At 53.7% G+C, this 25,637-nt stretch overlaps 2 protein-coding genes across 5 annotated transcripts in view; both read left to right on the top strand.

Moving 5' to 3' along the window:
• PIK3R5 (phosphoinositide-3-kinase regulatory subunit 5) overlaps nucleotides 1–13,820 on the top strand; it is a 48,770-nt gene extending 34,950 nt beyond the window's left edge. The window contains exons 6-20 of one of the 3 annotated variants that reach the window (XR_003988323.1): nucleotides 112–181; nucleotides 2,333–2,507; nucleotides 3,521–3,674; nucleotides 4,108–4,191; nucleotides 5,549–6,314; nucleotides 6,566–6,719; nucleotides 6,880–7,005; nucleotides 7,194–7,319; nucleotides 8,193–8,286; nucleotides 9,674–9,750; nucleotides 10,229–10,322; nucleotides 10,590–10,672; nucleotides 10,862–10,974; nucleotides 11,774–12,567; nucleotides 13,063–13,820. Coding sequence is in view for 2 of the 3 variants with exons in the window: in XM_030462077.1 (XP_030317937.1) it covers nucleotides 112–181; nucleotides 2,333–2,507; nucleotides 3,521–3,674; nucleotides 4,108–4,191; nucleotides 5,549–6,314; nucleotides 6,566–6,719; nucleotides 6,880–7,005; nucleotides 7,194–7,319; nucleotides 8,193–8,286; nucleotides 9,674–9,750; nucleotides 10,229–10,322; nucleotides 10,590–10,672; nucleotides 10,862–10,974; nucleotides 11,774–11,915 (2,258 nt within the window). In the remaining variant the exon portion in view is untranslated. Of the gene's footprint in view, nucleotides 1–111; nucleotides 182–2,332; nucleotides 2,508–3,520; nucleotides 3,675–4,107; nucleotides 4,192–5,548; nucleotides 6,315–6,565; nucleotides 6,720–6,879; nucleotides 7,006–7,193; nucleotides 7,320–8,192; nucleotides 8,287–9,673; nucleotides 9,751–10,228; nucleotides 10,323–10,589; nucleotides 10,673–10,861; nucleotides 10,975–11,773 lie in introns of all 3 variants that reach the window. The other 2 variants (XM_030462077.1, XM_030462078.1) reach the window with 2 other exon arrangements.
• Nucleotides 13,821–16,871: 3,051 nt separating this feature from the next.
• Nucleotides 16,872–22,622, top strand: PIRT (phosphoinositide interacting regulator of transient receptor potential channels). 2 transcript variants are annotated; one of them, XM_030462055.1, is made up of 3 exons: nucleotides 16,872–17,097; nucleotides 20,215–20,333; nucleotides 22,102–22,622. In XM_030462055.1, exon 3 carries the CDS (start codon nucleotides 22,126–22,128, stop codon nucleotides 22,522–22,524), a length of 399 nt encoding a protein of 132 aa, XP_030317915.1. In that variant the 5' UTR covers nucleotides 16,872–17,097; nucleotides 20,215–20,333; nucleotides 22,102–22,125; the 3' UTR covers nucleotides 22,525–22,622. The 2 variants fall into 2 exon arrangements, with proteins under 2 accessions (XP_030317915.1, XP_008497992.1); XM_008499770.2 differs by lacking the exon at nucleotides 20,215–20,333.
• The last annotated feature ends 3,015 nt before the right edge of the window (nucleotides 22,623–25,637 follow it).

Here is a 25,637-nt window from a genome sequence, read left to right on the forward strand (position 1 = left end):
CCAGGCTGTGGTTCAGCCAGGTCAGGCCCTATTAGGAGATGAAGTCAATGTCCTGCAGCAGGGCTGTGTGTGGGGCTGCCATGGATCCTCTCCTCTGCTCTCTCTCCTCAGGGATCTCCTTCCAGAGACTGGTGAGGACGGAGCAGGGGTTGCCTGTGAAGAATTCCCAGAGCTCCACCGTGTAAGTGTGGCCCCAGGTGCTGCATCCCCATCACCCCACACTGCCCAAGCTGCAGCAAGGGGCAGCTCCAGAGTGGAGTTAGTGATGGATGGCAGGGAGAGGAGCTGGAGAGCTGGGCTGAGCTGTGGGAAGGGATGAGGAAAGTGGTTGTGGCATTTCCACAGCCAGGGGGCAGGGGCTGTGGCTCCCTGTGGCTGGGATCACCCCGGATCTGGGTGAAATCAGCCAGGGGCTGCAAGTGTCTGCAGGGAGCTGCTGACCTGGGCATAGGCTGGAGAAGAACCAGGAGATGGTTGAGTCTGTGTGGTTGGACTTGGCACCTTATTCAAGGTCTGAACCTTTCCTCCTGCCAGGGCACCTCATTTGTAAATAGAAGAAGGATCCTGGTGGGTGTGTGCCCTTCCTGGGACCTGGTGCAGGGCCACCTCTGCTCTGTGCAGGACTGGGGTTTTCCTTGTCCACTCCTGTCAGGAAGCTCTGGATCTGCTCCTGGTTGCACTGGTGCCTCTGGGTTGCTTTCCCAGTACAGCTCCCCTGGTTCTGCCTGCTTATACTGGTGCAAGTGCAACCACTGGTGATGTGCAGCAGGACCTGTATTTGCAAAAAGAGCCCTAAAACTCTGGCATGAACACCTGAACCTTGGGCTTGTTGAAGGTTTGTGCCAATTGCCTGAGCTTCCCAGAACCAAGCACAGCAGAACCTGTCCTGAGTTCAGAGCCACCTTAGCTCAGGGGGTTGGACTGTTCTTGTCCAGCCTGCAGGCTGCAGGTCTGGGGATTCAAAGCCTGTGGATATTCATAGCCTGTTAGAACCATTTTGGTTGGATGAGACCTTTAAGATCCTCAAGTCCAACCCTTAAGCCAGCACTTCCAAGTCATGTTGTGGTTCAGAGCAAAAAGGCTGCAGCTCTTCTTAAAACCCAGAAGAGATGCTCTGACCTGCACCTTGCAGGGGGGAAGGTGTTTTGGAGGTGCACTTAGAATTTTTTTTTATTATTATTACTTTTTATCCCCCATTTTCATTCCATGTGCTGGACACCACGTTTGGGCAGCTGGCTGGAGCCCTGTCTGGGGCTGACTGAACAATTCTTGGGCTGATGATCTTACAGATGTGGCCGAGGGGCAGGATGGAGGATGCTCCTTTTTTTACCTCCTCTTTCCACATCCACCAACCCTGAGCCCCTCTGGGGGTGCCTGACACGACAGCAGGCTGCCACCTAGTGTGGATTTGTACCAAGAATACCCAGGTCATAGAATCCTAGAATGGGCTGGGTTGGAAGGGACCTCAGAGCTCATCAAGTCCAACCCTTGATCCACTCCCCCCGTGGTTCCCAGCCCATGGCACTCAGTGCCACATCCAGGCTCTTTGGAAAGATCTCCAGACACGGAGAATCCACTACTTCCCTGGGCAGCCCATTCCAATGCCTGATCACCCTCTCCAGAAAGAAATTCTTTCTCATCTCCAACCTAAACCTCCCCTGGCACAACTTGAGACCCTTTGTGCCCTCTTGTCTTGCTGAGAGTTGCCTGGGAAAAGAGTCCAACCCCCCCCTGGCTCCAACCTCCTTTCAGGGAGTTGCAGAGAGTGATGAGGTCTCCCCTGAGCCTCCTCTTCTCCAGCCTCAACACCCCCAGCTCCCTCAGCCCTTCCTCACAGCAATTCTGCTGGATCCCTTCACAGCCTCCTTGCTCTTCTCTGGACCTGCTCCAGCACCTCAATCTCCTTCCTGAGCTGAGGGGCCCAGAACTGGACACAGGACTCAAGCTGTGGCCTCACCAGGGCTGAGTACAACCCTACCCCTTGTAACAGGAGTCACCACTAGTGTGTGTTTTGAGGGAATTTTGGAGGTATTGTGTCTTTCTATAAGGGATTTCAAATACAACATGAAACACAAGCACATATACAAGAGAGAAAATGAAATTAATAGCACACATTCATGTCCTCAATTGATCATTCAATTGACTCCATATCTCTGCAAGCTTAACATTGTTACTCAGCAGTTTTCAGAGAAGGAACACATTTTAGTGCCTGAAGACAGGGGAGCATTCCAGGTCCTTCCCTGGACCTGCTGGCCACGCTGTTCCTGAGCCAGCCCAGGATGCCATTGGCGTTCTTGGCCACCTGGGCATCACAGAGTCCCTTTGTCCCCAGGACTGTGCTGCTGCTCAACCCCTCAGAGGTGCAGAGGGAATTTCTCTCCATCGCAGAGAAGCTGAGCTCCAGTGAGCACCCTCAGCGAGCCACCCTCATCCTGCTCCTCCAGCACCTCTACCAGGCCACCTTTGGGACCCGCTGCCCCCCAGAGAGCCTGTACCACCTCCTGAAGGTAGGAGCTGAGACCTTCCCCCTGGGGATGCCACCCGTGGCCCTAAGGAGCAGCAGGTTGCTGGCTGGTGGCTTTCCTCACACCAATAATGATAGGGGGTTAGGGACAAAATGAAAAAAAAGCAAAGAAAAAGAGAAAACCAAAAAAACAAAGAAAAAATTCACAAAAGAAACCCAAAGAAAGCCCCAGAAGAAACAAACAAAAATCCCAAACAAACAAAATGCAAACGTAAAACCGAAGCAACCCCCCAACCAAACAAAAACCAAATAAAAACCAAACATAAAACCAAACCGACCAACCAACCCCCCCAAATTAAACAAACAAAAACCCAAACGAAATAACAAACATAAAACCAAAACAAAGAAACCCCCAAAACAAAAAGAAAAAACCCAAACAAACAAAACCCAAACAAAACCCAAACATAAAACCAAAAGAAACACCCCCCCCCAAACAAACAAAAAACCCAAACAAACAAAAAACCAAACCAAAACCAAACATAAAACCAAAACAAAAAAAAAATACCCAAAACAAAAGCAAAATAAAAGCCCCAAACAACCAAACATCAAACCAAACAAAGAACCCACAAAAAACCTGTTTTGGTAACACTTCTTGTGAGGAAAAAAAGGTGAGACCTGAGGTTTGTGCCACTGTTTTGTGAGGTGTGGCAGGGAGATAACCCCCCTTGCACATCTTGTTTTGACTTTTTCTCCCTTTCTTCATCCCTAAGTGGAGCGAGGGAGAGCCCCTGCCTTTGAGATGCAGCAAAGATCTTTCCTTTCCTAGAGCAGCACTTTGCTTTGGGGCTTGGAGGGGACAAAAGTTAGTGAAGGAAACGCTTTGGGTGTCTTCAAACTCGGATCTTTGGGGTTTTTTCTTCGCTGAGGTTTTGGGTGGGGACTTATAAAGGGGGTCAGAGGTAGAAGAGGGAGAGAGATGTACCCGGTGGTGTACAAAGATCTGTCTGTTGCTTCTTCTCCACCTCTTGCCCTCTCTCCTGGGCTCTGCTCCCCCAGTCCAAGACCCTGGAAGAGCTCTCGGAGATCTATGCCAGTGCCACGGATGCTCAGGAGATGGCAGCAGCCAGCAGTGACCCTGACCTGGCCCGGGAGCAGCTCCAGACCATGCTGCAGGACATTGCTGGGGCAGCTTCCTTCCCTGCCATCCCAGGTGAGGAATTCTCCAGGTCTCTCTTTCCTCCAGGTTTTTCTGCCAGCTCAGCCCCTGTAGTGTGTGCAGAGCACTTCTGTGCAAAGGTTCAACCAAATGCAAGAACTACTCCAAAAAAAAAACCCAAAAGCAACAAACCCCAAACCACCACCATGGGTCCTGTTCCAGTCCCTGAGCCAGAATGGTTTCTCATCTTCCATTCAAATGGGGGAAAAGCAGGAAAGCAGTGATGCTGCTGGCTCTGAGGGGTGGGAAATGTCTCCATGTGACTTCATGGGGGTAGTGACAGCAGCACTGGTGTTCTTGTGTGACCTGGGGCTGCCCCAAACACGTGCACGTGGTTGTTGGCATCTCCCACCAGGCAGGAGAGGTGTCAGGAGTGGTGTTGAGGGTCCCTGCAAACTCACTTCTCTCTTCCCTCCTCTCTTCCCAGGTGAGGCTCAGCCCCACAAGCTCCACACCATCCCCATCCCCGCTGCTCGCTGCTACACTTACAGCTGGGATCAGGATAACTTTGGTAAGGAGGGGGTCAGAGAATCATTGAATTGTTTTGGTTGAAAAAGCCCTCTCAGATCATCCAGTCCAACCCTTCCCCCATCCCTGCCCAGGCCACCCCCACCCCATGTCCCACATCCCCAGGCTCTGAAACCCCTCCAGGGATGATGGGGACTCCAGCCCTGCCCTGGGCAGCCTGGGCCAGGCCCTGACAACCCTTTGGGGGAAGAAATTGTTCCTAATATCCAACCTAAACCTCCCCTGGCAGAGTTTGTGCATTATCACACTCTAAAACTCCCTGAAAAGGAGGTTGGTGTGAGGAGGGTGGGTCTCTACTTCCCAGTAACAAGCAACAGGATGAGAGGAAACAGCCTGAAGTTGCACCAGAGGTGGTTTAGATTGGATGCTAGAAGAAAAATCTTCACGTGAAAGGCTTATTAAACACTGGAACAGACTTCCCAGGGTGGTGGTTGAATCACCATCCTTGGAGCTGTTTACAAGCTGTGTAAAAGCATAGAATGACAGAATAATTTGGGTTGGAAGGGACCTCTCCAGGTCACCCAGTCCAAGCCCTGCAGTCTCAGGGACACCCTCACCCAGATCAGGGTGCTCAGAGCATCCTCAGCCTCACCTTGAACATCTCCAGGGATGAGGCCTCAACCCCCTCCCTGGGCACCCTGTGCCATTGTCCCACCACCCTCCTGGGACAGAACTTCTTCCTCACATCCAATCTAAATCCACTCTTCTCTTATTTAAACCCATTCCCCCTCACCCCATCACTCCAGGCCCTTGCACACAGTCCCTCTCCAGCCTTCCTGTAGCCCCCTCAGTTATTGGAAGGTCTCCTTTAGATCTCCCTGGAGCCTTCTTTTCTCCAGCTCACTCATCCTGGCATCCCAGGAGAGGTGTTCCAGCCTCCTGATCATTTCCTTTGCCTTCTTCTGGACCTGCTCCATCAGCTCCATGTCCTTCCTGTGTTGGGGGCTCCAGAGCTGGATGCAGGACTCCAGGTGAGGTCTCACCAGAGCAGAGCAAAGTGGCAGAATCCCCTCTCTTGATCTGCTGGCCACACTTTTGATGCAGCCCAGGATCTGATTGGCCTTCTGGGCTGCGTCTGTGCAGATGTGCTGCTCAGGACTGTGGTTTAGCACTGGAGTCAGTAGACTCAGGGTAGTGGTTAGATGCAATGATCTTCAGGGTCTTTTCCAACCAGAACAGTTCTGTGAGTCTTTGAAAAAACAGTGAGAGGTTTCCATCTCCTTATTGAAACCATGGAGGAGAAAGGGACTATTGGCCACTCAGTGTTGTTGTCTGGGGTCATCACATCCCCAGTGGTTATGGCCCCTGCCAGGTGCCATCTCCCTTCGGTTGCCTTTCAGATGTCCTCAACGATGTCCTCAGCAAAGAGTGCAGCCTTGCTGAGCCCCTGGCCTCAGAGAACGAGGAGGAGGATGAAGAGGAGGAGGAGGAGGAGGAGGAAGCCGATGGCTGTTCCCCTGAGCAGGACTCACTACTTTCCCCTCTCTCCACCATTTCCAAAGACTCAGCGTACTCAGCGCTCTCAGAGGAGGGATCCAAGTGTCCCTCTCGAGTGTCCCTCTTCACCACCTCCAAGGACTCCATCTCAGAGCTGACGGTGGTCTCCAGAAAGTCCCTGAAATCCTTCGTCTCCAGCCTGAAGGACTGCATGGACAGCGGGTACGCAGAGGACAGTGACGAGAGCTCCCTGGACGTGACGGGGAGGCCGGAGCTGAAGGTGGAGAAACCCCCGCACAAACCCAGACACACGCTGACCACCAAGCTCTACAAACTCTTCAAGGCCAAAAGCCAGCTGGTCTTGAGGAGAGACCTGAAGGACTGCTTGGACACGGGCTCTCTCCCACTGCCCCTACGCCGGGCCGGGAGCCTCTGTACCCCCCCGGCCAAGCCCCGGGTCCCCGCGCGTTCCCGGCGCGCTCACTCCCTGCCCCAGCACCTCCTGAACCCACGGCTCCCGCCGGCCCCCTTCCTCCCTCCACACCTCAGCCTCCCCCGCCGGCCCTTCCTCAGCTGTGACGAGGACACCAAGGTGTCCACCCTGAGGGTCGTGGTCTTCGGCTCCGATCGCATCTCTGGGAAAGTGGCCCGAGCCTACAGCAAGCTCAGGTGAGCCCAGCTCAGGTACCTGGCCCTGCTGGGATGTGCTGGGGGGCTTTGCTCACCCAAGCTCTCTCCTACCTGGAACAGGTTGCCCAGAGAAGTGGTGGAAGCCCCATCCCTGGAAGGGCTCTCTGGACAGGGCTCTGAGCAACTTGATCTAGTGGGACGTGTCCCTGCCCATGGCAGGGGGGTTGGAGCTCAGTGATGTTAAAGGTCCCCTCCAACCCTGACAGTTCTATGATTCTACCTTCTGGCAGGCTGAAGGAGAGCACCTGCCCTTCACTGACAAGGTACTTCAAGCTGCAGTTTTTCTACGTCCCTGTGAAGAGGAGCTCCTTGGCCCCACTGACCCCTCTGACCCATCCCTCCCCATCCCTGGGGGACCCGCAGCTCCGTCCCCCAGCACCACTGGTAGGTGTCCTGCTCACCTCAGGGTGCCACCAGCACTCTGCTTGGGCCAGGAGGCCAGATGGACGGTCTGAGGGGGATGTTGGTGTCCCTTCCACCAGCCCCAAATGTGGGGTGAAGACCCTGGGGGTCCCTGGTGTGACCCTGGTGTGTCTGGTTTCAGGATCCCCCCTCAGCTGGGTTGGAGAGCAGCACCAATGATATCTCCCACTACATTGGCATGTTGGACCCCTGGTACGAGCGCAACGTTCTCGGGCTCATGAACCTGCCCATGGATGTCCTGTGCCAGGTAGGTGTGTGCCAGCTGGTAGGAGTCCCCCTTCCCCAGGGCATCTGAGAACTTCTGCTTTGTGCTGGCTCACCAGGGAGGGGGTGATCAGGAGGAGGGTTTGCATTCTTGGTGGGGTGGAAGTTCTTGGCACCTGGTTGGGGGTACCATGAACTCCATCAGGCTTGGGATTTGTTCTCTCTCTGCAGACTGCCAAGCCAGAGGCTGAGCCTCAGGAGGACTCCCAGGAGCAGCTTCCCATCCTGGCTGACATGATCCTCTACTACTGCCGCTTCGCCACACGCCCCCTCCTCCTGCAGCTCTACCAGACAGAGGTAGGAGCAGGGGCTCAGCCCCATCTTGACCAGGAGGAAAGGGAGGTCTTCTGCCTGTGCCACCAACATGGGACCTGCCTGTGAAGCACAACCTCCACAGGCTCTTGAGGCAGAGCTTGATCTCCTCTTGTTCCTCTTGGTGCTTGGGCTGATGCTCCTGGCTGTATTCAGGTCCTGCCTAGACAATCCTTGAGTCACACGAGCAGATTTCCAGCCTTTCCATTCCAGCCTTTCCCTGGCTGTGCAGACAAGTTATTCACTCTGCTGGAAGCCCCTCCATGAAGTCTGTTTGCCACATTATCCGTGTGTCCAGGCTGTGATGGGGAAGGAAGGTTGGATGCTCCTCAGGGTGGTGGCAGGGGACCAGCAGCCATGGGGCTGTGGCCAGCAGAGTTCCTGCTGTTCCTGGGGTTTGTCTCACCCAAAGTCATTCTCAGACCCTGCTGGGAGGCTCATCATGGGTTTTCTTTCCAGTTTTCCTGCAGTGAAAAGTGAGGGGTTTGGGTGGTTTTATTTGCTGGGTGGTCTGGTGAAAGTGGAAGAACAGCAAGTGACACCCAAAGGAGGTGTAGAAAGGTGGATTTTGAAAACATGAAAGGATTTGGTGACATCCTGGCCCAGGTTTCCCAGAGAAGCTGTGGCTGCCCCATTCCTGGCAGTGTCCCAGCCCAGGTTGGATGGGGCTTGGAGCACCCTGGGCTGTGGGAGGTGTCCCTGCCCATGACAGAGGGGTTGGATCTAGATGATCTTTAGGACCTTTTCAGCCCACACCATTCTGTGCTTTTCCCCTGTTTCCTGCAGAAAAGGGGTGAATTTCCCAGCATGGGCTGTGTCTCCTCACCACCACATCTCCTTTCTTCTCCCTCCTGGCAGCTCACCTTCATTGGGGGAGAAAAGATGACTGAAGTCTTCATCCATTCCCTGGAGCTGGGCCACTCGGCAGCCACCCGGGCCATCAAAGCCTCAGGTCTGTCCCTGTGTCACTGCTTCTGCACCCACAGCCTCAGGGGGCTGGGTGGAGATGGATGGAGAGATGGATGGATGGATGGAGAGAGAGATGGATGGATGGATGGATGGATGGATGGATGGATGGATGGATGGATGGATGGAGAGAGAGATGGATGGAGGGATGGATGGATGGATGGATGGATGGATGGATGGAGAGATGGATGGATGGATGGATGGATGGATGGATGGATGGATGGATGGATGGATGGATGGATGGATGGATGGATGGATGGAGAGAGAGATGGATGGAGGGATGGATGGATGGATGGATGGATGGAGGGATGGATGGATAGACGGAAAGAGGGGCTGGAGGGGACTGCATGAGGTGTCTGAGCCCAGGCTGCACCACCAGCAAAGACCCAGCTATCCCTTCACAAATTTCCTTTTGTGAGGAATTTCACAAATTGGGAGGGATTTCCCCACATTTCCTTTTGTGAACCTCACACTTGGTTGTGCTTTGCCCAGGAGCATAATTTCTAAAAACCCAGTTTCCATTTTCCTCACCCTCGCTGGGCAAAACGAGGTTCATGGTTGTGCCTGTAGCCTTCCTGCAGGGCAGAGCTTTTACAGTAGGAATTTCTCAAATCAGTAGAGAGAAGCAGCAGCAGCAGCAGCAGCAGCAGCAGCATCTCTCTGCATCCCAACTCTGCTGGGTACCAAGGGCCAGGAGCTGCCTGGTGTGGTGCAGCTCACAGGACATCTCCTGGCCAACCAACACCACTGCATCTCAGCACATCCCTTCTCTTTTGGGATCCAGTGACTTTTCTGGGATCTCTCTTCATCTTTCCAAACAGAGCTCATCAGATTTCCTCTGTACAAAACGTCACCACCCCCAAAATTATTACAGGCCTGGCTGAGAGCCCTTCCCAGCAGCTCAGGAAATCACCGATCCCTTTGAACTCTGATTTTTAAAAAAGTTTATTGCCATGAGTTGTCTGGCACCACAAAACATCTCCAAAAACTGTTCCAGGGGAATTAAACAACAACAACAAAAAGTAGTGTAGGGGACACACCTCTTTTTCTTTTTCTTTTTCTTTTTCTTTTTTTTTTCTTTTTCTTTTTCCTTTTTCTTTTTCTTTTTTCTTTTCTTTCTCTTCTCTTCTCTTCTCTTCTCTTCTCTTCTCTTCTTCTCTTCTCTTCTCTTCTCTTCTCTTCTCCTCTTCTCTTTCCTTTTTCCTTTCCTTTTTCCTTTCCTTTCCTTCTTTTTTTTCCATGCCACAGCTGTATTCAGCAAACTGAGTTTTCCCCCCTCTCCTTGGAGGTCCTGAGGCTGCTGCTGGATCAGCACCTGGAGGAGAATGGGGCTGCAAGGTCCCCGTGTGACATTTGCTCCTTGTTTTGTGCAGGGCCAGGCAGCAAAAGGCTGGGCATAGATGGGGACAGAGAAGCAATCCCCCTGACACTACAGATTGCCTACAGCAAGGTGAGTGCAGGGGGCTTGCACAAACTGGGGCAGAAAACCACTCAGGGACTGGAGAAACAACTGCTGGGGGTCCGAGAGACCCAGAGTGTGCTGGAGGAGCCTGAACCAAGCCCAGAGCAGCCAAACTCAAGCTAATGGTCTGACTGGGGGAGGTTTTCCAGTCCTGTTCATCCCTGTAGAACAGGGAATGTGCAGCCAGTTTCCATGGATTGGATGGGTGCTGGGTGCCCACTTTGCATCCAGGGAATTCTCTTCTGCTGGTGGCAGCAGTCCTCCTGTTTGGTTGGTCCCTCTGCAGTTATTTAGTGTCAACTCTGGGCAGTTTTTCTCAGTCCAAGCTTAAATGAATTTTAATGCCTGCTCAAACTTTGTGCAGCTCCAGGGAAATCTCGACCTGAGCTATTCCAGGTGGGTGGTTAGGGTTGGGATGCATCAGCCTGGGATGTGGCATCTGAAGGGCTTTGGTTGGTCTCTGCAGACAGCCATCAGTGGGAGAAGTCACTGGAATGATATTGAGAAGGTCTGCACATCCATCAACCTCAGCAAAGCCTGCAAGAAGCAGGAAGAACTAGGTGGGTATGGAGGTGATCTTCGTGGCTTTGCAGAGGGAGCAATGGGGAGGACTGGTGGAGCAAGTGGACAGGGTGGATCTTCCAGCTGGAGTAAGCAGGGATGTTCAGCCCTTTGGGAAGGAAAGCTGGAAATGATTGTGTTTGCCTTGACAATGGGGTCCTGCTGAGAACTGCTGGCTCTGGAATGTTTTCAGGGCCGGAGGGACCATTTGGGTCCCCACTAGTGGCCCAGAAGCCCCAAGTGATGCCAGGTTTCGTTTGTTCCAGCCTCAAAGACAGAATATCTCAACCTGACCATGACAGAGGTGGTCAAAAGGCAAAACTCCAAATCCAAGAAAAGTTTCAATCAGGTAACTCAAATCAAGTTAATTTTGGTAAAAAGCTTTTAGCCTGCCTCAGCTGGGAGGGGGGGAAGCAGGGCAGGAGACAGTGGCTTCTGGGGAGATCCATTTGCAGTTGGCTACCAGACCTGCTTTAGGGGTGCCCAGGGCTGTGAGCTGAGCCTGGCAGCTCCCTCATTCAGACTCCTTTTCTCTCAGCAGATCAGTGTGTCCCAGATAAAAGTAGACAAGGTTCAAATTATCAGTCTCCAGTCCTCCTTTGCTGTGTGCCTGGACCAGGATGAGCAGAAGATCCTGCAGAGTGTAACCAGGTAGGAACTGCAGTGTGGCTGACTGCCCACTGCATTCAGCACTCCTGGGTGGGGTATCCTGTGGGTAAGGACTTGACCCTGAAAAGTGGGTGGCCAAGGGGTTAGAAAAAGGGTCCTGAGCACCACAGGGGGTTTATAGCAGAAACCCAAACTGGTGTAGTGGAACAATGGCACAGGGTGCCCAGGGAGGGGGTTGATGTCTCATCCCTGGTGATGTTCAAGGTGAGGCTTGAGGATGCTCTGAGCACCCTGATCTGGGTGAGGGTGTCCCTGAGACTGCAGGGCTTGGACTGGGTGACCTGGAGAGGTCCCTTCCAACCCAAAGTATTCTATGATTCTATGATCTAGGTCCCAGCTCTGTAGTGCAGCTGAGCTCCCATGGGATGGATGGTCCTGCTCAGATCCCAGCAGTAGTTTAGCTCCATGAGTGCCACGGCTCCCCAGCAGCTCTCTCAGGAAGACCAGAGGGGGGGTATGCAATATAAAGGAGGTGCTTGAAGAGCACTGGGGATACAAACAGAGGTTTCAACTTCTAAACCTCATTTGGGTTCACTGCCTTTGACATCACCATTGCAGAAAGAACCCTTGGTCTTCATGGGAGAGACTGGGGTAGAGCAGGGATTGTTCCTGTGACAGTTCATCAATCAGTTTTGTCCCCAGGGCATTAAAGACCACCATTAAAGCCCCCAGTCCCATTAAAGACCACAATGATTCCTGTTTGTCTGCAGGTATTTCTGCTGCACTGATTCTCAGCCACACACCTGACTTCTGCCTCGGTTTCTCTTTTGTTCCCCTGCAGATGTGAGATCTCAGTGTGCTACAAACCCAGGGACAGAGACGTCTTTGCACTGAGAGGCTTCTCTTTGCCTCCCCAGGACCCTTCTGACTTTCATTCTCTCCTGTGCTTACCCATTGCCACTTTCAGTGGAGCACTGCCATAGAAGAACCTTTTTCACCTCGGGCCAGAGCTTCATCCAACACCAGAACAGGCTGGGGAAGAGAGAGCTGCCTGTCCTCCTTTGGGATCAGACCCATCCCACGATGTGCTGCAGCCTCCAGTGTCAGCCTGAGCTGCTCCTGAGCTGGGCTCAGCCCATCCTTGGGAAATGGGAGCACTGGTGTTTCGCTCTGATACCTCTCAACTTTCCTCCCGTGAGATCTCCACCTGATTCAGCAGGCTGCCAACACCAGGACTGAGAGGGCGAGGCAGGGACAGTGACATTTTCCATCCAGCAAGTGATGCTGTGCCTGTATTTGACAGTGGGACCTGGGGGGAGCTGGCAGGGGGGTTATTTTGAACAGAGAATGTTTGTGCTGTGTGGCCAGGTGGCCTTTGATGGGTGCAGAGCTGTGAGAGCCCTACCCTGTGCACATGCTCAGCAAGCTTGACTTCCTCACCAACTGCTAGTGGGTTTTTTTCCCTCCTAAACCAGGGCTGCACTTCCAGCTCCTTTCCCTTACCCCTGTCTTGGCTTCTCTCCTCCCAGCTATAAGTGTGAGGCCCCGACCCAACCCAGCAATGAGACCCTGCAGTTCTGGGAGAGCAACAACATCAACGCGTCTGGCATCGCCTGGGGAAGCCTCACAGTGACTGTAAGTGCCCCAAGCCCCTGCTTCCTCCTGCTGCAGCCACGGGGCAAACCTCAGAGCCCTGCAGGTGATGTGGGCTTCAAACCTTGCTGGTGCTGCTTGGAAAGGCCTTGCTTCCATCTCCTGGGTGGGTTTCACCTGCTTGGGCATCAGAAGGAGAGTCCACCTCATCCAGTCCACCCGCTCCCCAACAGGAGTTGTGAGTGTGCTCCTTAACCCAGATGCAGGACGAGGTTTGTGACCAGAAGCAAGGTCAAGTGGGTGGTTAGGTTATTGTAGTTGGGGTCTTCTTCAGCCAGGGTTACCCAGCATTCAAGTGGAGAATGTGTGTGGGGTCTGCAGTCTGGTGCTGCCTCCCATCTCATCTCTGCATTCTGCACTGGGGGGCTCAGTGTCACTTCTGCAGCTCCTGCTGCTCATCAAACAGGAGTTTCCAGCAGCAGTCACATGGTGATGGATCTTGGACCACGAGCCTCAAAACCCTCTGGTTTTCTGCAGTTTCCTTGCTGCACCTGCACTGCCTTGGTGTCCTGATCTCTTTCTCCAAGAATCCAGCAATTTACATGGAGAATTTCATGGACCTGCCTGTGGACACAGCAGCCCCTTACACACCTAATGTGTAGACCAGAAATTCTTCTCATTTTGCTAAACTTCAGCTAGAAAACAATAACAAAACTAACAACAAGGAAGGTCCTCCCACTTTTCAAGCCATCTGATTTCTGTGCACTCAGCACCGTGGATCCCAGCTGCCAGATGCCAGCACAAACACATCCCTGGATGCCTGCTGGCAAGGCTTGGGGGTCAATGGGGCCAGATCACACTTCCCAAGCTCTTTGCCTGAATAGAGAGCTCTTCTTGTGGCTATTAAAACCTCATTAGCTCCAGCTCAGTGATTCCAGGAGCTGGATTGATCCCTGTGGAGGTGGGAAGAGGCTCATCATACCTATGCAGCTCCTGGTCCTGGGGCTGTGCTTTTGCCAGAGACCAGCATGGAAAAAACTTGAGGAGAGATGAGAAAGGCAGAGACCACCCAGGAGGGACCTGTCTGAAGGGAGAGGAGCACCCCAAGGAGCAGAACTGGAACTCATCTTGTTCACTGTTTGAATGAAGGAAGCTGTCCCACTTTTTAGACAATTACTGGCACAGAGGCCACAGGAGCCCAGCACCCATCCCATCCACCTTTGAGAGAGACCAGAACAACATGGGAAGGAAAAGTGATGGGGGGGAAGGGAAACACAGGAATGGTGCTGAGCAAGGGGGATGAACTGGCCACCAGCAAGAAGATAAAATAGATAAAATTCAAACCATGAGGTGAAAAGGTCTGGATCATCTTCCCCACCCAACAAAGCTGAGCTGTCTGGTCAGGTTATGTCAGGAGCTTCTGGGATGCTTCTGGTCACCTCCATGGCCTTGGAGGCTTTGCTGCCTCTCTGGTCCTCTTGTTATGCTGCTCTGGGACACCCCAGCTATCCCAGTCCCTTTCCAGGACACCTTCTGCCTACCCTGCTTTACATCCCATCCCACCCCATCCCACCCCATCCCACCCCATCCCACCCCATCCCATCCCATCCCATCCCATCCCATCCCATCCCATCCCATCCCATCCCATCCCATCCCATCCCATCCCATCCCATCCCACGTTACATCCCTGTGCTTCTGAGCCAGCCAGCCCAGAGCAGTGCAGGTGCCCAGAAATACCTCTAAAAAAAAAAAAACAAAACCCAAACCAAAATCACCTGGGCTCCTGATGGCTCCCTGGCCATGGCCCTGATGACCAGAGGGGGTTGTGGTCCCTCCAGCCAGGCAATGAAAAGGTTAATGGGCTGAGGTTATCTGGTTATCCCTTCACCAGAGCACCTGCCCTAGGAAACAAGTTTGGAGGAAAGTCAGAAGGAAAGGGACCAAGGCAGGACCCCTGCTTTCCTCTGCTGTCACCGTGTAGGGTGGTGACCACATCCCACTGTCCACAGGGTTTGGGGGTGGCAGGAAATCCTTATTCACCTCCTGTGTCACGGTGAGCAGGCTGTGATGAGCATCACAGGGCACAGGTTCCCCAGGGAGGGCTGTGCCCCAGGGGTGTACCCTGCCAGCCACATCACCCACTGGTGTCCCAGGACAGCTCTGCAAGCCAAAACCCCGTGGGGTTCCCACTTCCCGTGTCTGGAGCTCTTTTGGCAGAGGGAGCCGTGGGGACACAGCTCTGCTGGGGTCTGCTCTGCCCCTGATGGGCTCAGGGACAGCCTGTCCCTGCTTGGACAGTGTCCCCAGGCAGATTCCAGCGCTGTCCCCACCTCATGGACCCACGAGGTGGCAGCAAATGGCCACGGAGGAAGCGGAGAGGGCTGGAGGCTGCGGAGGTGCCGGGGGGGTCAGAGTGGGCTGGGACCCGGCTGGGATGGGGACTGAACCCACAGCATGTCCCTGAAGGACAGGATGGGAGGGGTTGTCACAGAATCCCAGAGTTGGTTTGAGATGGGAGGGACCTTAAAGCTCCTCCAGTGCCACCCCTGCCATGGGCAGGGACACCTCCCACAGCCCAGGGTGCTCCAAGCCCCATCCAACCTGGGCTGGGACACTGCCAGGGATGGGGCAGCCACAGCTTCTCTGGGCAGCCAGGGGCTCAGCACCCTCACAGTGCAGAATTTCTTCCTAAAATCCCATCTCAATCTCCACTTTTGTAGTTTAAAGCCATTCCCCCTCATCCCATCCCTCCAGGCCCTTGTCCCAAGTCCCTCCCCAGCTTTCCTGGAGCCCCTTCAGGCACTGGAAGGTGCTCTAAGGTCTCCCCATTGCAGCCTTCTCTTCTCCAGGCTGAACACCCCTGTCTGAGGAGCATTTCCCTGTCTCCCCTCTCTCTGTGCATTTGGGCAGGAGATGGGAAGCCCCTGGGCTGTGGCTGCTCCCAGGCTGAGCTGCCTGTGCTGGATGGGAGAGGAGCAGGAACATCCAGCCCCAGGGGCAGAAGGAAACACCCAGCCCATGGGAGCTTTCTGCTCTCCTGCTGAGAGCTCCTGAGCAGGCTGAGGCCCGTGCCTCAGTTTCCCTACCTGCAAGGAGTACAGGGCAAGCTTGGGGCACTTGAAATTAATAGGGCTATGTGAGGGGACAGCTGCCTGAAACACAGGGCTGGATGCTCCCTGGAAGGGCAGAAGAACTCAGTTCTTCTGGGGATGGTGCAGAACCAGGGTGTGAAATGCATCCTGCTGCAGGTGCTGAAACGAAGCCTTCCCACCTGTACTGTTATTTCCCCCCCAGACTGCTCCTTTGGGTCCAATAATTTGAACTTCAGCTAGGGAACCCAAACCCACTCAACTCTCACAGTTCTGTCCATTCACAGAAGTACTCCCTGAACATCCCAGAACACCTGGCACCTCTGCCTGCTGGTGCCCAGTGGGCTCCACCCCAGATCCTCACACTCGGCCACTGTGCTCATCTCCCACCAAGAGCTGGGGGCAGACAGGGCACTCAAACACTTCCCCTCTCTACCCCTGCCCCAGTCTGTCTGCTCAGCTTCTCCTTACTGCAGACATCCATAACCCACCTACCCCCAGCCAGAGCCAAATTGAAGGACCTCATGTTGCCAAACAACAACTGATCCTCCCAGCTGAGCTCCCCATACCTGGATGAACTGGTGGTTTTCCCCCCACCCTGACCCAGGGTCCCTCTGGACCCTTCTCCTCCCCTTCCAGCCCCATGTTCTGTGCCCACCCCACTGTCCTTGTGGGGCATTTCCATCCCCACAGGGACCTCACAACTTTCTGCCCATCCCAGCTGCCTGGCCAGGTCTGTGGGGCACTTCAGGCACCTTTACTCTGCACTGAAGCAGCAAAGATCCCTCAGGGACAGTGACAGCCCCCCCACTGCTGGAACCTGGTCCTGGCTGCCAGGAATGTCCCTGTCTGGCTGGATCCCCTCTCTGCAGCTACTGGATTCACACAGGAGGTAAGAGGGTTTGAAAGGCTGGTTGTGGGTTTGAAAGGGGGCAGTGTGCCAGAAGCACCTCCCTCTTCCATCCCCCTCCTGGTAATGGACTCTGGATGTTAATTAATAGCTAATTGCATTTCTCTGATGTCTCAAGAAGGACCCTCAAAGTGCTTTTCAGGCACTGGCTGCGATCCCCTCCTCTCTTTGATAGTGCAGAAATTGCAGCCTAGAGATGTTTCAGGAACTTGTTGATGATCCAAGCCTGGATCAGCACTTGTCCCCCGGTCCTGGATCTCAGCTCCAAGCACAGACCCGCCCTTCTTGGCCTCCCTCCCAAAATCTGGCAGCCTATAAAACCCTCCCAGGGATGCTGCCTGCAACCCAGCCTCGCCGGGGCTGAGGCCGGGACACAAAGAGTTAAATGAAACACGGAGAGGCTGGTGAGCTCATCAGAGCTGGGAGACCTTCTATTGTTTATTAGACTCTTAACAGAGCCCAGTAGGCAACATCCAGAGGGATGCGGAGATGGGGATGAGCCTGGCTTAGGAGAAGAGGAGCTGCTGGAGCCCATCCCACCACTGGTGGGGTGTCCAGCTGTCCCCTTGCCACGTGAGTAGGATGGATTGCCATGGGTTTGGTTCTTGGGGGAGGTGGAATGAGAGAGTGGGGATGCAGCATGCGTAGCCCCAAAAAGGGGCTTGGGGATGCTCCTTGCTCAGCAGGACCCTGAGCACCTTTCTGGGACTGTTGAAACTCTGGGTGATGCTGGGAAGATGGGGATGCAGGAGGCTGGGCTCCACTAAACCAGCAAAATGGACACTGGCTCCATCTCCATGAACATCCCCGATCCAGCTGGGCTTGTGGGTGATGTGAAGTTTCCTGCCATGTTCTCTTGTGTCTCCAGCACTGCTCTTGGGGCAGAGCTCAGCAGCCCCCAGGGCCACCTCGAGCTCACTGCTGGCTCCAAGGAGAGCAGGGCTGTGGGGATGGGGAAGCCAGGATGGGCTTTTAGCCCTCCCTTGTCTTCTCCCCCAACAGTTCCCCCCCAGCCCCTCCAGATCCAGCCCCCCTGAGGCTGGCACACAGGGACAGAAAGCTGGACACTGCCAGCAGCTCCTCCAGTGCCTGCAGGAGATGGTGGCTGGGTTCCTCCCTGCCACATTCCAGGGATGTTTAGAGCACCCAGCTGTGTCCCCTCCCCACCAGTGACAGATGGGACAATGCCTGCGTGGCATGGTGAGTGGGGTCCTGGTCCCCTCCCAGGGGACAGCTCTGTCCCTGCATGCAGGTCCCAGCACCACCACTGGGAAGCAGCATCCCAGACCCTACCTTACTTGCTTTCTCTGGGGACCTTGGGCACTCTGGCTCACTTGCTGTCACTCCTGGTCACTTCAAGCCTGGTGGACAGCCACTCTTCATTACATTTGGCCAGCACTAAGTGTCTAACAAAAATGTTTCTGCCAAGTGCATCCCTGCCCGTGTCTCTCAGCCTCTTACCCCACTCCTCCAGAGCAGGTAACCCCAGCTCCTGGCAAGCAAGGACCCATGGCTGTCCTCTGGGGGTTCCTCCACTGAGGTTGAAGAGCAGAACTGTTGAACGAGTCAGACTTGTTTTTCCCCATGCCCCCTCCCAAAAAAAAAACCCCAGCATTCCCCACCATTGTCCTTTCCTCCTAGCTGGGACACCCCAGTGAGGCCTGGGGGGCAGGCAGGATGCATCCTCTGGCTGAAGACCTTTGAGTCTGACCACAGGACCTTGCAAAGCATCTGATGTTTTCATTTGCCAGGGACCATCCTAAACCCTCTGTAGTCCTCTGGAAACCCCAGGGAGCCAGGAAGCAGTGGGGAAAGTCTGGGGGTCCCTGTCTGTGGGGTAGCCTGGGGCAGCATCTGGATGGCAGATGGCCAGGTCAGGGGGGGCTGGGGGAAACCTCTGCACCCCCATGTCCAGGTGAACCACCCAGGCACTGGCACTGCCACTCACCTGAACAGGGTTGGTGGTACCAGTCCCAAAGGTCCAGGAGGTACCCAGGTGTCTGGGCCACTTTGGCACTGGGGTCTCCAACAGGTGGGTCCCAGTGGATCTCCCACCTCTGAAACTGAGCATCACCACATGGGAGAGCAAAGGGAAGAGAAACAGCATCACCTGAGGTTCTTCCTTAGTGAGGAGGGGGTAGAAAGAGCTCAGCTTTAGCTCTCCCATCAACAGCTTCAGTCTGAGGCTTCAGAGGCAGCAGCCCATCCCAGCAGCTGGGAACTCCTAGATGTGCTCTGGAGGCATTTTCAAGCCAGCAAACCCTCATTGCAGCACTAATGATTAGAAAAAAAACCAAAAAACCCAAACAGGCAAAAAACCAAACCAAACCAAACCAAAAAACAAAAACAAAAAAACCCAAACAAAAAACACACACACACAAAAAAACACCCAAACAAAACCAACCCCCAAAGACCCCCCCCAAAACAACCAAAAAAAAACCCCCAAAAACCAACCTAGGAGAAACCTGAGAGCATTATCCCAGCAGACTGCTCAGAACAACCCCTGTGTCCCCAAAATCCGAGCGCATCCGTGCTGAGTTAGGGATGGAGCCTGGGCAGAGTAGGAGCTGAAATCACATCAGCTCTCCCAAGGGCTGCAGATTCATGCAGTGCTCACAAACAACCTCCTGGCCACTTGCAGGGAGTGAAATATTTCCCTCCCTAACAGCAGGGAGGATATCAGGAGCCTCCTGCAAAACCAAAACCCAGGCAGAAAGACAGAGCTCATGAAATAGAGGAAAAGGGTTGAAAGGGGGGGGGGGGGGGGAAAGTGTGACCAAAAAAAAGGATGCTTGGCCAAGGAAAAGCCATCAAATTATCAGTGCTTGGGAAGTGTGGTGAGAGGGGATGCTTCTGGCAGAAAATAAATCTACTTTAGCATAAAAGCAAACGTGAAAGGAAAATGGTGGTTTCTGCAGGAGCTGTGAATGCTCTGCAGAATGAGGAGGGAGATGGTTTGCAGAGCTCAGAGTAACCCTGGATGTGGAGGCAGCACAAGGGGAAAAGCAGAGTGGGGTGGCTGACAAATGGGGCAAAGCAAAACTGCATTAGGCTGCTGAGCTCTGCGAGCTGGGCTTTGTTCCAGAGGAGAGAGAAAATTTCCAGCCACAAAGAGAAATTAAAATTAGAGGGCGGTTTGCTCATAAAACCTCTCCACGATGGATGCTACAAGGAGAGAGACAAGAAGGGCCACAACTGCCCAGGGGGAAATTTCAGGAAGAGATCTGAAGAGGTAGAGGCAAAAGATCTGAGGTAGAAGAAGGCAGGAGGGCATCACAGCCCAGCAGGGTGGACACCCCGCACACCCCAGCAGAGCAGGACCAGGAAAACACCCCAGGAATTATTTCAAAGCCACGGAGATGTGATGCAGAGGGACATGGGTTAGTGGTGGCCTTGGATCTGAAAGGTCCAACATGAATCATTCTATGAACTGCAGCTGGTGTTGGGGTTTGGGGTTTGGGGTTTTGTTTGTTTGTGGGTTTCTTTTTTTGGGTGGGGGGGTTTGGTTGGTTTTTTTATTTGGGTTTTTGGGGGGTTTATTTTTTTGGTTTGGTTTGGTTTGGTTTTGGTTTTGGTTTGGTTTGGTTTTGTTTGTTTGGGGTTTTTTGTTTGTTTTGTTTTGGGGTTTTTTTGTTTTTGTTTTTGTTTGGGGAGGGGGGGACTGGGCTGACTCCTGGTCATGTCTTCTAGGTGGGAGCAGAACAAAGGTTCTGCCTCAGCATCCCCCTAGAGCACCAACCATTATTGTCAGTGTTTGGTTGGTGTCGTAGGAGCCCGTGGCTGGAGCCAGGACTTAGAGGAGTGATGAGGTGAGCTGCCAGCAGGAGTTGTACCCTGCTTCTTGTACCCAATCCCTTGGCTGCCAAACGTGGCTGTAGCCATCCAAATGTCACCTCATGGCAGTTCATAGCTCTGCAAAGCTAAGGGACAGCTTGTCCCTTAGGGCAGCCCAGAGGGTTGTGGTGCTGTCACACCACAGGGTTCTGCAGAGCATCCCCTTGCCCCAAGGGGGGGGGGACAGTCCCAGTGCCCTGTGTGGAAGAGAGCCCTGGGGAAACCTGGTAGCACAGGAAGGCGTTCACTTTGTGACAAAGATCCAATTCCTGGGGGCAGAGCACCCCTGGCCGTGGCCTCTCCCACCATCCTTACCCCCAGGCCCCCCATGGTTCCATCTCTGCCAGGCTCTGCAGCAGCAGGGCAGAGCATCCTCCAGGCTGAGCCAGCCTCCTGCCCTTCTCCCCTCAGCAGAGCCCTGAGGAAATAGTGGTCAACATAATGCTCAGCCCTTCCCATTTGCTGTAGTGTTTTCTCTGATCTAAAGGCACTTGGTTTCTGGGAAACTCTATTTCCTCCTCGAGTTGCTGAAAAAAATAATGCCTCAAAAAGCCCCAGTGCTGACCCAGCCATCCAAGGCAGAGCCTTTTGGAGTGCTCCTGCTCCCCAGAACAGGAGGCATCCTGCAGCCTGAAGAAATGAAGAGAAATGAATGGAGAAATGAATCACAGAATCTGAGACTGGTTTGGGTTGGAAGGGACCTTAAAGCTCCTCCAGTGCCACCCCTGCCATGGTCAGGGACACCTCCCACAGCCCAGGGTGCTCCAAGCCCCATCCAACCTGGGCTGGGACACTCCCAGGGATGGGGCAGCCACAGCTTCTCTGGGCAGCCAGGGGCTCAGCACCCTCACAGTGCAGAGTTTCTTCCTAAAATCCCATCTCAATCTCCCCTTTTCTAGTTTAAAGCCATTCCCCCTCATCCCATCCCTCCAGGCCCTTGTCCCCAGTCCCTCCCCAGCTTTCCTGGAGCCCCTTCAGGCACTGGAAGGTGCTCTAAGGTCTCCCCATTGCAGCCTTCTCTTCTCCAGGCTGAACACCCCTGTCTGAGGAGCATTTCCCTGTCTCCCCTCTCTCTGTGCATTTGGGCAGGAGATGGGAAGCCCCTGGGCTGTGGCTGCTCCCAGGCTGAGCTGCCTGTGCTGGATGGGAGAGGAGCAGGAACATCCAGCCCCAGGGGCAGAAGGAAACACCCAGCCCATGGGAGCTTTCTGCTCTCCTGCTGAGAGCTCCTGAGCAGGCTGAGGCCCGTGCCTCAGTTTCCCTACCTGCAAGAAGGAGACCTGATCCTGACAGAAGGTGGGATCTGGGAGGGAAAGCAGGTTTGGGGGTTACAGAGCCCTTTCCCATGGGCAGCATCACCAGCCTTGCTTGAAGCACTCTAAAGCTTCCCTGAAAACTGCCAAGAGCCTTGGGACAAGACAGGGGGTCCTGGTGGGCATCTAGTCATCCCCCCACTGAATCCCTGTAGGAGCTGGTGAGCTGGAAGGTCTCAGGAGAGGAACTGGGGTTGTAGCAGTCCCACTGGGTGGGCAGTGGGACTCTGCAGGCATCCTCAGCCCCAGTCTACGTGCAGGACCCTGGGCCTATTCCTCCATTTCATTGCTCACACAGCTGTGATGCTCTTCTCTCCCTCTAGTGACACACAAAGCCTTTTCCACCTTCATTTGACATGGCACTGATTTAGGGCCAAATCCATCTTCCCTCACTCTCCCCGCTCTGCTCTTTCTCTTTTGCCCATCTTAGGTCTCCTCCTGACATCCCATCACCATGGAAATTCCTCCCAAGAGCCCTGATGGGAGTGAGAAATCTCCTCAGTCCAAGGAGCTGCTGAGCAGTAACACAGCCAGCACCCCCTGCATCAGCTCCCGGAGTGAATCCGTCTGGACCAGCACATCCAGGAGCAAGTGGGACATCTACCACAAGCCTGTCATTGTCATGTCTGTGGGAGCAGCTGTCTTTGTCTTTGGGACGGTCATCACCAGTCTGTCTTGCTTCATAGAAAAGAACAAATACGTTTACAAAATGTGTGGCCCAGCTTTCCTCTCCATGGGGCTGATGCTCCTCGTTTGTGGCCTTGTCTGGGTCCCCATCATCCGAAAAAAGCAGAAGCAGAGACAGAAGTCACAGTTCCTGCAGAGCCTCAAGTCCTTCTTCTTTAACCGCTGAGGGCAGCCCAGGGCCTCCCCAGGAAGGCTCCTTCTCTTCTTCTCTTCTCTTCTCTTCTCTTCTCTTCTCTTCTCTTCTCTTCTCTTCTCTTCTCTTCTCTTCTCTTCTCTTCTCTTCTCTTCTCTTCTCTTCTCTTCTCTTCTCTTTCTCTTTTCTCTTTTCTCTTCTCTTCTCTTCTCTTCTCTTCTCTTCTCTTCTCTTCTCTTTTCTCTTTTCTCTTCTCTTCTCTTCTCTTCTCTTCTCTTCTCTTCTCTTCTCTTTTCTCTTCTCTTTTCTCTTTTCTCTTTTCTCTTCTCTTCTCTTCTCTTCTTCTCTTCTCTTCTCTTCTCTTCTCTTCTCTTCTCTTCTCTTTTCTCTTTTCTCTTCTCTTCTCTTCTCTTCTCTTCTCTTCTCTTCTCTTCTCTTCTCTTCTCTTCTCTCTTCTCTTTCTTCTTCTCTTCTCTTTTCTCTCCTCTCTTTTTCTTCTTCATCTCTCCTCTCCTCTCCCCATCCCTCTTGGTTAGGCACAGACAAAAAATGTTCTTATACTCTCCTAGAGGATTTCATCTCAGTGAAATCTCTTCCCTATGGAGCAAACACATTGTACTGGGCTCTGGTGTGAAAATGGACTTTGTTTTTCATCCAAGTAATCCCAGAAAAAAAAACAAACCCAAAACAAACAAACAAACAAAAAAACCAACCAAAAAACAACAAACCAGACAAAAAGAGAGTAGGATTTTGCAGCTGAGCCCAATCAAGTCAGGTCCCAGCTCCCTGAGCAACCCAATGTCACAGGCTGGGCAAAGCAAAGTCCCCAGGAGCCTGCCAGCCCCCAGGAGCTGCTTCCAGCTGTGTCAGCAGAGAGGAGCTGATGGGCTTCAGACCATTCCTGGCTGCAAACTGCAGCTCAGGTGGAGGAACTGGGAGGCCAGAGATGGTTCATCCAGAGCCAGCTGAGAGGAGAAGCAGGACAAGGAAGTTCCAGAGCCCTCTGTGTCACCAGAATGTCACCTCGCCAGAGCTTTTGAGGAGCAGCTGTGGTGCTGATGCTCAGGACTTTCCTGGCCCTGGCTGGAAGCTGAAGCTCACTGCTCACTCAGGGTGGACCATTCACAAACTTCATTTATTGCTCCCAAGGCTCAAGCCAAGAAACACCACCACATTTAGTATTTTTTTTCTTTGCTACCCCTGACAGAGGATGTTTAAGCAAAGTTTTCCTCTGTGCCCACAGAGGCAAAGCTGTTTGGCAGCATCTCTGGGTTGGCACTGAGGTCTGCTGGAGACACCCCCAAACCCCAGCCATTGGCTTGTTGGTGCAACCAAAATTGGACCCAGGGCAGGTGAAACAGGTTCATTCTCTTCACCACTCTGTGTTCCTGCCTCTCATGGATGTGTGCCCCCAGGCATCTCATCAAAGAAACCCCAGATCCCTTCCCAGTGGTTTTTTTCCTCTCATTTTGTATTTTCAGTAGTCCTGGTTTGCTTTCAAAGCCAAATTTGAAACTCCACTTCTCAGTCTGAAGAGCTGGTCTCAGTCTGAACAACAGGACCTGGGTTGATACAGACAGGCCCATAATGTCCAGCTCCTAACTTTGGGTTCAGGTGGTGATGAGAGTTTGAGAATTCAGAAGTTCTGCTCCAGCCTGGATCCCCCTCATCAGCCCCATGCACGGGCTCCAAGGCTCTGCCACCCACTGTGGGGTGAGGATGTGGTTGGTGCTGAGCAGAAGAGGAACCCAGGAGAGCCCACCCAGCTCCTCTTTGGGGTCTGCATCTTGTGGGGAAACTGAGGCAGAGCCCTCAGACCATGGGAGGGGGAGAAGTTGGTGGAGGGTGACACTGAGACCATTTGCAATGTGTCTGCTCTTTGGTTTCAGACAGACAGGGGGTGACAACCTCCCTCAGCTGCTGGGGGACACTCCTGGAAGCCCTCAGGTTTCCCTGCCCCCGTGTGCTGTGTCTGCCAACAACTCCCCCAGAAGGCTGGACAGAAGCCCAAGGAATGGGCCAATTCTCCTTCTCCTGCTTTGTGGCCACCTGGCAGCTCACAGCAGCTCAGCCCCAAGCTGAGGTTGCCCCCGACCACTGTTTGAGGGGTCCCTGCTCCAGCCAAGGTGCCCAAGTCCTCCCCTTCTGCTTACTTCTTCAAACCACTGCTCATTTCCAATCTCTGCAGCATCCTGGAGCCACAATCCTTTCAATCCTCTGATTTCCCAGCTGTGCTGGAGGCTTTGCATAGCATCAGGAGACAGGGAAAACCAGATCCTCTTGCTCAGCCCAGCAGGCACCAGTGGAAGGTGCTTGTTCCCTGTGCTCCAGGGTGATGGAGCTGTGCTCAGGGTCACAAGTCGATTCCCTGGGGATTAATATTTAACCTCCTCCTGAACCCCCTGACATCTGACATTGGTGCCACATCAGCAGCTCTGGTCCAAGTTACCCAAACCCTTCAGGTGGAAGTGCTCATGCTACCAGTGTGGCTACCTTGGGTAACCAGGGGGCTTTGGCACTGCTACCAGCTCCCACCAGTACATGACCAAGGCTGACCAGTCCCATGGGCTTCAAGATCCCCTCCCCAATGCTGGGAGAGCTCCAGGGCTCAGCTCCCAGCCTGGCAGAGATGCCACACATATCCCTTAGCCCCAGGCTCAACCTGGTCCTGGCTTCTTAGGTGGTGCAGAAATGTTTGTCCCTGGCCAGCTGGTGTCAGGTCCATGGATGGGGGGGGACCAGAGGGACCCTCTGGCACTGGACCCAGCAAACCTCCCTCTGCTCCTCAGCCACTGCTCATGCTGTGCAAGCCTCTGCTTCTTTTTGCAAGCATGGGTGTTGACTGACTGAGCTGCAAGGGGCTGAGGGTGCATCCCTCAAGGGTGCAGTCAGAAGTGCAGAAAAACATCAGGGTTCATGATGTGGAAATCAGGGAGTGATGTCAAGAGCATCACCAGGTCCTGCCTGGCTCCTGCTTGATGATCTGTGGCCTAACACTGCACTCTTTGGAGAAGGCACCTGGAAATGGTCCCTGCTGCAAAAACCTCAGTGCTAAGGGACTGGAAGTACCAAAAGGCCTGGAGAGAGGGAGCAGGGGTCCTGCTGTCCAAATCTAATGACCCAGGACAAGGACACGGGCAATGAAG

Source organism: Calypte anna, chromosome 18 (genome assembly GCF_003957555.1).
Source record: "Calypte anna isolate BGI_N300 chromosome 18, bCalAnn1_v1.p, whole genome shotgun sequence".
Classification (NCBI taxonomy): Eukaryota; Metazoa; Chordata; class Aves; order Apodiformes; family Trochilidae; genus Calypte; species Calypte anna.